Source organism: Rutidosis leptorrhynchoides, chromosome 2 (assembly GCF_046630445.1).
Source record: "Rutidosis leptorrhynchoides isolate AG116_Rl617_1_P2 chromosome 2, CSIRO_AGI_Rlap_v1, whole genome shotgun sequence".
In the NCBI taxonomy this organism is placed as follows: domain Eukaryota; kingdom Viridiplantae; phylum Streptophyta; class Magnoliopsida; order Asterales; family Asteraceae; genus Rutidosis; species Rutidosis leptorrhynchoides.
The window spans coordinates 466,147,384-466,158,199 of record NC_092334.1 but is presented as its reverse complement, the minus strand read 5'-3'; the positions used below and the strand labels follow the sequence as shown (position 1 = coordinate 466,158,199).

The 10,816-nt window shown below is 34.8% G+C and overlaps 1 protein-coding gene across 1 annotated transcript; it reads left to right on the top strand.

Moving 5' to 3' along the window:
- The first annotated feature begins 3,054 nt into the window (after positions 1 to 3,054).
- Positions 3,055 to 7,547, top strand: LOC139892563 (CBS domain-containing protein CBSCBSPB1-like). The gene is made up of 14 exons (XM_071875675.1): positions 3,055 to 3,245; positions 4,199 to 4,367; positions 4,464 to 4,596; positions 4,676 to 4,846; positions 5,212 to 5,290; positions 5,405 to 5,518; positions 5,616 to 5,682; positions 5,785 to 5,890; positions 6,108 to 6,166; positions 6,378 to 6,484; positions 6,591 to 6,718; positions 6,810 to 6,895; positions 6,986 to 7,075; positions 7,161 to 7,547. The coding sequence occupies exons 1-14, from the start codon at positions 3,118 to 3,120 to the stop codon at positions 7,365 to 7,367; spliced, it is 1,644 nt and encodes a 547-aa protein (XP_071731776.1). The 5' UTR covers positions 3,055 to 3,117; the 3' UTR covers positions 7,368 to 7,547.
- Positions 7,548 to 10,816: the final 3,269 nt, after the last annotated feature.

Here is a 10,816-nt window from a genome sequence, read left to right as displayed (position 1 = left end):
CAAAAAGAAATTAATCGAGTGGCATCAATGGCTTATAAATCCATCCTTCTTCGTTGTAGATTCTCCCCACTGTGTTGGGATTGGCTAATCTTCTACAAGCACTCAAGTGTAACTTACGTGTAACCCATGGATCCTATTTCTTCTATTGAGGGTTTGATTAATCGGGCTAGTTTGTGTAACTTTGTAGGCGCTAGATCGTCACTGTTATCCTCTCTAGTCCGGCTTGTTTCTTTCAAGTTCTTATTCCCTCTTTAGTGTTATTGGCATTCGTTGGTTACTCGCAACTTTATAGATTCCTTTGTACTTCTGTTTCCTCAATGTATAGATTTGTATAGGGCCTTGTATCTCCATTTTTATTATTAATAATATATTATCTTGCTTTTCAAAAAAAAAAAAACAGTGTAAAAATAATTAATAATGGTTTTAGACTCGATTGATAATTAAAACCTTAGTACATCCATAAGTGTTCAACAAATGCACACATAACATTTAACTTTAATAAATTTCCTTCTCCAAAGTCTTTGAAATCAACTTTTCCTTTTACCTTCACCAATCGCTTTCCACATAGAAAAACATCCTTTATAAAAAAAAATCAGTTGCTCAATGGACACCACTTCCAATAATTCATATGCTAACTTCAATAGTATTTATATGCACATTTCTAGCATCTGAATCCACATCTACATAACAATAGAAGAGGCTACAAAAAGTTACCAATGTAAAACCCTTTCGAACAACGACAATATAGGAAACAGATAAATCGGAGAAGATGAAACTGAACCACAACAATCGTCAGCACCGTCACCACCATACAATCGGACAACCACGAACATAGAAAAAATAAACCAAAATCTTAAACAGAGAACGTACCGACATGAGATTTTCAGCAAATAAAGGTAGATGAACGAAAGAAAGAGGGCGAAGCAAATCATTGTGAATCACACTTAATGAACCGTCATCAAATTAGGGTTTCAAATTATGGAAGATATGCGTCACCGAACTCGAACGTTACTACCGTCGATACAACCACAAAACCCTAGATTTAAGAGGATCAAAGAAAGGACGGGAGGAGTAGAAGGTCAGCGACTATTATGAAGTAGTCGCCTTTTTTTATATAGGCGGGGCATTTAGAGCAATTTTGTGAAGTAAACGATCAAATCCTAGATACCTAATAGTATATAAGTAAATTACTTTTAGCTAATATAATGTACCATCAACTTATAAATCAATTTTAAACATAACATTTCAAAATCTAAAAATTTTTAGATGTGTAAGTTCATCTTAAAAATAATGAAGTTTTCTATTGACAACTCTAAGAATTGTTATAAAGGAATTTGGATATGTTAATTTTGTTTATACATTCAAAGTAACTACTCATTTTCTAAAAATAATTACCACTAAGACAACAAATATACCATTATTTCATGCTTCAACTTTTTTTTTAAAGAAGGTAACTTATTTTTGTGTGTGTGTTTATTTTCTTCGCACTGTGGTAGTTTCTTCATGGCTAAGAGGAGTGGTTTTTTTTTTTTTTTTTTTTTTTTTTTGGCGAAAAAACAATAACATTTAATGGATCCGAAGATCAAACAAGTACAACCGATACAGTTATAATCCTAACCTAGGCAACAAACGAACGACTAAACATCGAGTCCTAAAACAAACGATACCACCAACAGGGTGAAAATAACACTTTGCTAGGAAACAAAACTAGTCTAACATGCCGAACAAAGGAAACCTACAACGATTGCACTAATAAGCATAAAAAACTTTTGAACTAAACATAACACAGAATAGAGCAATCCAAGCAACCGCAGAGCACTTCGTACCGTCTGAAGAAGAGCCCAAACTGCAAAAATCCGAATCCTCCCCCGAATCTAGAACCAGATCTCCAACAGGGAGATCGTCGCCTGGTCCAAACCCGAAAGCACCCTCGGAAAGGAAAATACTCGCAAACACACCCACGACATACAGTTAACCCTAACCCGCAACAGGCCTCGCACCCACCTCGGAACCCTTAGTCCTCCACCTCCCACCCACCATCAATCAGCCGCCGTCAATGGTCTTCACCAACTGGGTGAAAAACCACGACAACCACCAAAAACAAGTAGATCGGAACAACAAAACCCACGGCGCCCACCACCATCAGGGCGGTAGGAGTGGTGTTTGTTTGTTGGGGTCTTTGGTTAGTATTTAGATATTGGTCTCCATGTATGTAATGTACTTTGGTGATATGAAAATTTCAGCTTTTCAAAACAAAAAAAAAGTATCTGAAAGGTTTTTTTTTTTTTTTTTTGGCAAAAATAACGATAACATAAAACAAAGTCTTTTCATCAATAGATGAAAAAGACGAACAAAGATACAATCGGATAAAAAGCATTCGAATGCTCGGAAACAGAAAACGAACCATATACTAAACAAAGATTAAGGTAACTAAACCCGAGCCTTGAACACCTGAATCACCAAAACGACCATGGGACACAATCAATTACAAGAACCAATATGAAAAACCCAAATCTAAACAATAAAAATCACAACTAACGCTAAAACAACATAACCACTCTAACACTACTTAGACAACCGCTTTACCTTTACCTTTACCTTTTCGAGTCTTTATAATCGGCTTAACAACCACACCATCAACCTTTTCGAGTCTTTATAATCTGAAAGTTGTTACTCGTATGGTATTAGATAATTTTTAAAACACTCCGTAATTTTAAATTTTTTACTCCGTATTAGAGAATTTTAAAACACCTTTTTGTCTGATTCCTTTATTCTGTTTTTCTATTCTAGCCAAAAAAAACGTTTAAATATTGTCTCAGTTGTAACAAGAAGATTCGACAGTAAAGTAGTAAATAATTTCATGCGTGTATCACCATCACCATTCACTATCATCCAATTAAAATCTCATCCTAAAATCTGCATTATTATTCCCAATAGCTAGGGTTCGTAACTTCCTTTTTGTAATCGCTCCAATATACTTGGAATGTTTTTTTTTTTTTTTTTATTGTAAATCAATTGTCTGTATATATCGATTGGTTGTTTAGTTGATTGTTTCAGTAGATTTGCAGTACCATTCAGGCTAGGAAAGAAAGGAATATTGATCGGTTGCTGGTTAACATGACGACTGGTCAACCATCAGGGTCTACACGAAGAAGTAGTATGGGTTTAACTGCAAGAAAGAAAACTTCTGAAAATGGAGGACCTACTGATATTAGTCGACGATCCATTACTACTTCTCGTCCTATGTACGTTTCTAACCCTAATTTCATATGCAATTGATTGATTTTATACAATAATAGTTGAGTCAAGTTGTAGACAGTTGTTAACACTAAAGATGAACAAAAAAAAGAGTTTGATTTAGTTGACCATTTATCCATTATTGAATCGGTAGATATTATGGCTAAAAAATTGCACTCGATGTTATCCCTGACCCGAAGTATCCATTCGAGGTCGCCTTTCGCTTAGTGTGGGGCAGCGGAGGGGGGTGTTTTACCGGCCATGCCTTCGGATTGGTCCGGGTTTCCTGCAGGGCAGTAGTTGGGGGCGGGTTATGCAACTACGGGAGGTGAACGCGTGGGTGGTTTAGTCTCTTGGGTGATCCCAAATTGATATCCGAAAAAAAATTATGGCTAAAAAATTGTATGTACTGTTGTTTGGGAGTTGTGATTGTAGAAAGAATTTATATATAGATGAATTGAAGTGATTGATTATGTGTGATCGGAATAATAAGTCTTTGATTATAGGCAAGGTTGCAAAATTCGCTATTTGGGGATTAATCTGGTAGTAATCGGGTTATTTACAACAGTCATTATAGGTCAAAATAAGGGACAATCAAATTATTATATTTTGGTATGCCACTGGTTATTCAACCCTTAGATATGTTGATAACCAGAAGCAAAATTTATACTTACACAAATTTTGAAATTTGATTATTGTGGTGCGAATCTCCCAATCATCTTCAGTAGTTTAAGGTAATAAATAATCATGTTTAACAATCGAATTCAAATGGCTCACAAAGTTCAAACTATACAGATAATTGTATAGGGATTTTCGGCGTGTTATGATATGCAGGGTGTGTGCTAATGCATAGAGAAAGAGAATAGAATTTTAGATAAGATAATCAGATCTCATCATACAATACTTGTCTTAATTTGTTTCTATAATTATAAAATTTACCCTTTAAGTTTTTTATAAACAGGGGTGTAACAGGAGAACGCACAGTGAAGCGATTGCGTCTCTCAAAAGCTTTAACTATACCTGACTCTACAACTGTTATTGAATCCTGTCGTCGGATGGCTGCTCGCAAAGTTGACGCTCTTTTGCTCACAGACTCGAATGCATTACTCTGTGGCATATTGACTGACAGGGTTACTATTTATCCATGTTCTGTTTTTGGTTATATAATAATATTATATTAAATATTAATATTATGTAGTCATTAACTAACTTTTGGTGTAATGAAGGATATTACTACCAGAGTTGTTGCTCGTGAGCTTGATCTTGAAACCACCCTTGTCTCAACAGTGATGACAAGAAACCCTGTTTTTGTAATATCTGATACTCTTGCAGTTGAAGCCTTACAGAAAATGGTCATAGGTTTGTATTAATCAGAACACCTTCGTCACATTTAGAGAGTTTTTTGTGTAAATTTGCTAATATATAAAAAAATTTGTAGGAAAATTCAGACACTTGCCTGTTATAGAAAATGGAGAGGTTGTTGCTATACTTGATATAGGAAAATGTTTATACGATGCAATAGCGCGTATGGAGAGAGCTGCTGAAAAGGGGAAAGCCATTGCAGCTGCTGTTGAAGGTGTTGAAAAGCATTGGGGAACCTCTGCTTCTGGTTGGTTGACTTTGTTTGACTTTTTTAACTTGTGTTATTACATTTGGTTACATGTTGGAACACATATAAATAGGAACACGTATTTCTATTTTTCTCTTACATTATAAGGTTAGTTGCAGCTGGTATGAAACTAATGATTTAATTCTTAAGTAATCAGTTAATCTTAATCCCTTAATCTGAATTTTAAAAACTGATTATTGGAGCTTTGGTTACCAATAATTTAATAATTTATCGTATATTACACATCCAAACAACTCCTAATAGCACGTCTTTCGTTAACTTTTTGTACTGAGTAATCAAATCTTTCACTGATAACCAAATTGTTAGATGTTTTAATTGTAAGTTATTTACTGATCGTTATATAGGTTCAAACACGTTCATTGAAACACTGCGGGAGCGACTGTTCAAGCCTACTTTATCAACCATAATCTCAGAAAGATCAAAGTAGGTAATACTGTTACTTGATAAACGACCCACTTTTCTGTTTATAAAACCATTATTGATGACTTCGACATAATAATAAGTTACTTATTATTTATGTAATTTTTTGTCTTACAGGCTCGTGACTGTTTCACCATCCGACACAGTGTTAATGGCAGCAAAAACAATGGTGGAGTGTCGCATTAACTCTGCCATTGTAACTGTTGGTAACAAACCACGTGGGATTTTAACGTTAGTCTCTAAATTATACACTAATTAAGTATATATTGAAAATATAAAGTTTTTTTGGCTACTTATGTCATATATATGTGATTTCTTTGTATAATAGCTCAAAGGATATCTTGATGCGAGTTATAGGACTGGGTCTTTCTCCTGATTCAACCTTGGTGGAAAAGGTAATATACAGTTCTTTCTCTTTGTATGCAAGATATGATGTTTTTTCATAATATAATTTTTATGATTATTTGTACATAATTTATGCTTCGTTAATTGTCTAGGTGATGACTCCAAATCCCGAATGTGCTTCCATTGATACACCGATAGTTGAAGCTTTGCATATAATGCATAATGGAAAGTTTCTACATCTACCTGTTGTTGATAAAGGTAAATATTACAACTTACATGATATTCAATTTTTTTTTCTCTAAATTCTTTTATGTGTGTGTCTAATTTCATTAAGAACCTTAGAAGTTCTAGATACTCTTCCATTTTCCAAAAAATAAAATAAAAATTACACCTTTACAATGATTCATACTATTTTCACACAATCTCTTTATACTTTTGACAGTTTATAACTAAAAGTTTTGTATGTTGTATGTAGATGGAAATGTTGTTGCTACTACTGATGTACTCCACATCGTTCATGCAGCTGTAGCCTCAGTAAGTGAGATTTTTTTTTTTGAGATTAGAGACGGGAAGATGGGTGTACTTATTGTTATTCAAAAACATTCTTTTTTTTTTTAATGGTAATTTAGATTGTAAAAATTGATATAGGAGGTTGTATGCATTAAAAACGACTTATCAACTCTTTTGATGTGTTTGGGTTGAAAGTTGAAACCAATCCAAATTGACCCATTTGCTATTAAATTAGGTTGGAAGTACTGGGGGAATTGATAACGATGTTGCAAGTTCAATGATGCAAAAATTTTGGGATTCTGCCATGTCAGCACCTCCAGATGATGATAGTGACACCAGGAGGTAAACATAGGTCATACTAAATAAAAAATAACATGATTCTTAATAATCTATGTATCAGTCCATTTAAATAAAGGTGATCCTAATCATAATCATTATGATATTGCAGTGAGGGTTCTTTTAAATTGGCGTCTGAGACAGATCATGGAAGAGCTATTTATCCTTCACCTGTACTTCCCAATACATTTGGTTTCAAGATTCAAGATCGAAAGGGTCGGATGCATAGATTTATTTGTGGTATGTGTTTTTTTTTTTTTACTAAAAATTTTTCTAATAAAATCTTACTATATTTGATGTTATGAAACTTAAATTGTTTGATTCAATGTAGAAACTCATAGTTTAACGGAGCTTATAACTGCTATACTTCAAAGAGTAGGTGGTGAGATTGACCGAAACAACCTTCCACAAATTCTGGTATTTTTTTTTAATAGGTGAAAAAGTGTCTTCATTTTCACTTGACCTAAAAACCTTACGGTTGTTTGTAACTTTGTATAATGAATGTAGTATGAAGATGAAGACAAGGACATGGTGATACTTGCAACAGATAGTGATCTTGTTGCAGCAGTTGAACATGCCAGATCAGCTGGTTGGAAGGTACATGTTTTTTCTTCATAATCTTCAGTTTATTTCACAATATAAACTTTTTCCTTTTACAGAATTTAATGAATAATTCAAACAGGGACTAAAGTTGCAATTAGATTATTCTGGGATGCCTAGAAATCAAAAAGGTAAATCATCATCATCATCATCATCATCATCATCAACAGGAGGTTTAAAGCATGCTCATCCAGATGCATGGGCATCTGCATACGGTTCTGTTGCAGCCGGGGCTGCGTTAGTTGCAGGTTTAGGCGTATTAGCGTTCTTGAGAAGAAGTGGTAACTGAGACATGTTATCGCTTTTTAGTGGTTGATTGTTGTTAAAATGTTTGAAGGATTATGCGAATATATGAGGGGGAGACTAAAATGATAATGTCGAAAAATGTTGAAAAGTTACTTGGTTAGTGCTCATTCTTTGGGAACTAAAATGTATACACAAATAAGAGTAGTGCACTAGTGCAGTGTATATGAAATTTTTATATGATATTTAATTTTCGTAAATTGTCCCCTTATTCGTAGTTCCTGCTTGACATGCGGTTTGGACCAAAAGTTTGAATCTTTTTTGTTAGTTATTAGCAGTAATTTCACATTTTTTAACCTACTGAAACTCACCCAATCTACTTCCACCGAGTTAAACTCATTCAAAAATGAAAAAATTAAATTAATTTCATATATATGTATATGTACATGTATAAGTAGAGGTATACGTACATGTATAAGTAGTAGATGTATATGTATAAAAAAAATAAGTAGTAGATGTATATGTATATCTATACATACGTGTCCATGTAAGTAGTAGATGTATATGCATACGTACGTGTTCATGTACATGTAGGGACGGACCTTTAGGGCAACCGAGTTAGCTGCCCTCGATTTTATATTATTTTGTATTTATATATTAAAGTTCATTGTTCCCTTTCTTATTTCTTTTAAAATTTTAACATTGACCCTGTTAAATTTCTTGGATCCATCATTGTGTACTTGAACATGATGTACATGAATACATGTATTGAGATGAAACGGTGACAAGTATTACTAGTTACTACTACAAATGTACATAAAATAATGGACGTGTGAAACTTGTTTCATGATGAGACCAGAAATTGGTTGGACTTTTGGATGTTGCATAAAAATATGGGCCCACAGATAAAATGTGAATGTCGGTGTTATTAGTGTCGGTGAGGATCTAATGGACCATATCTTTTTATGCAAATGTAACCATGTGAAGCTGCTTCTGCATTAACTTCGCTAGTCACAATATACTACCACTAATTTTTTCTACATAAATTAACCATTCAAAGTTATTTTCTTAGATGAAACAATATATAATATATAAAGGCGAACATATATATGATTGATAAAATGAAATGATGTTATGTTATGTAAGCCTACTAAATTAGGCGGATTACGATAAAAGAATTAAAGAATTGGACTGCCATTTGAATGCTACGTCTGTGTTCCTTACTGATAAACGTAACAAAGACCAAAAAGTGTCATCTAATGACAAAATAATCAAACTTCACAATTACACTGTTAGCTAGCATTTATTTATAAGTATTAGTGACGAATATTACCATTAAGTTCACTAAACGTAATTCTCCCAATCTTAACATTTAATCTTTATGTAAATAAAAATACTTGATTAGTATGATAAAGTATGTACTATGTACTATTTGTGGACATAACATATGCAGCTCCCATGGTTCTTTAATGACACAAAGAAAGCATGTAACGAAAGGTATATTTTGAGAACTTTAGTTATATGATTATTAATTTACACGTATGGTCAATTTAATTGTAAACCACCTTTCTCTCCACCGCATTCTACCATTCCTATCACTTTCAATTCCTAATCTGTTGTTATTCTTAATCTATTAAGCATAAAAAACTTTACCGATCTACTCATCTTCTCCGGTCTACTCATCTTCTCCCGCCAGGCCCCTGGCTGAAGATGGTATGACCACTATGTCGAAGCCCAATGGCTTGTCGTCTTCAACGTCGTGTGATAAACGTGTAACTTCGTTTTTGATCTTCAATTTCCCGGACTCATGGACTTGTGTTGATTGTCGGAGAGTCTTCGAGAACTACGGTGCTCTTATTGATGTGTATTTTGCACGGAAGAGATTGTCGAGTGGTCAACGTTTTGGCTATGTTCGTTTTGAAGGTATTACCGATATTGATTCGTTTACCAAGGTCTTGAATTCCATTCAAGTAAATGGTAGATGGATTCGAGTCTATAAGGCTTTGGAGAAGAATTCTTCATGTGTCGAACCTCCTTTTGGCAGAAATCGTGAAAAGAAGACTACTGCTTTCCCTGCTAACAGAAATCATGGTCCTGTCCCGAATATTGATGGGCTCGAGGACTTTCCTCCGGCTCCTTGGAACCGAGGGCAGTCTAATTCATCTAAATGTGGGGACAATAACACTGCAATTCCATTTGATTATCTCGAACCCAATAATTTTCAATTCCCTGCCTATAATCGAATTGAAATTAAGGTTGGAGGTAAAAGTTACGAATTTAGCCTACCTGTGTCGATGAACAACCATAACCTTGTTTTTAGCTTTAACAAGGATCGTGTCTCATGGACGTTAATCGAGGTCAACAATTTACCGAAAAAAGTCGAATGTGATTTGTGTTCGTTGAGTGTGGAGAAAACCAGTGAGTCCCAATCGGTGCCTGACAAGGTTTCGTGTATGATGGATAATGAGGTGGATAATGAAGTGGGTTCGAATGGTATTTCCTGCAATAAAGTGGCCATGGAACAAGATGAGGAAGGAGATGGATATACAGGTGTGGACGAAAAGCTTGAAGAGGGAGAGTTTGTTCCATCTCCGTCCGACGATTTTTCGGTTGATGTTTCTTCACCGGAATTTGTGCAGGTCGATTCTTCAATGGCCGGTATGGATCTTGGTTCGAGGGAGGATGATGTGAATTCCAATACGGCTGCAGAATCCAATGACACGCGTGACAAGTTGGCTTCCCCAGGACATATTCAAATTAACTTTGGGCCTGAAAATAATTCGGATGTAAATGGAAACGCTTCGGGTGAATCTAGTTTTAATGACCGGAACCTTGTTGACTCGAATGAGGTTATCGATTGTCCTTCATCCAACGCTGTTGCCCGTTTTCGTGTCAAGAGAAGAAAAGCCCCTCCTCTGATTAAAAGTCACTTCATTAATCATGTGTGGTGAAGGAGTAGTATGAAACATCGCCGACGTCGGGAAAACTTTCGCTGGCAAGAAAGATTTCTTATTAATAATGTGATGAAAAATGCGATTGAGGACGACGATGAGGAAGCTTGTTGCTCATGTTGTTGTTCTTCCTCCTGTGAATCCTCGGAGTCGGAAACATAGATTCTATCTAGTCGTGGTGTGCGTTTTTCGTGTTCTTGTATTCTTGAGTTTATTATTGCTTCGAGTCTCTCTGTGTTGTGAGTTTTTAGTTGGGTGTTGTCTCGTGTTTTTGGTTCTAGCTTCTTGCTAGTTCCAGTTCGTGTATTTTTTATTTATTTATAAATTCTACTTGCCTTTAAAAAAAAAAAATGGTCAATTTAATTGATTAATAGAAGTCCAAACTTAGCATTAAATAGCACGATGCATAATATTTAATTGTTTGATGTGTATGGCGGATGCTGAAATACAGTACTTGAGATGGAATTCTAACAAATTATTTAATTGTTCCTTCATCGCCTATTATAGATTTAGATCTAAATTATTACCATCTATATCTACCAAA

Excerpts from the sequence above, each read along its gene's own strand:
- LOC139892563 (XM_071875675.1), top strand. The coding sequence starts at position 3,118 with ATGACGACTGGTCAACCATCAGGGTCTACACGAAGAAGTAGTATGGGT. Across the intron at positions 4,597-4,675 it reads CTTACAGAAAATGGTCATAG|GAAAATTCAGACACTTGCCT; the intron begins GTTTGTATTAAT and ends AAAAATTTGTAG. Across the intron at positions 5,519-5,615 it reads AAACCACGTGGGATTTTAAC|CTCAAAGGATATCTTGATGC; the intron begins GTTAGTCTCTAA and ends TTTGTATAATAG.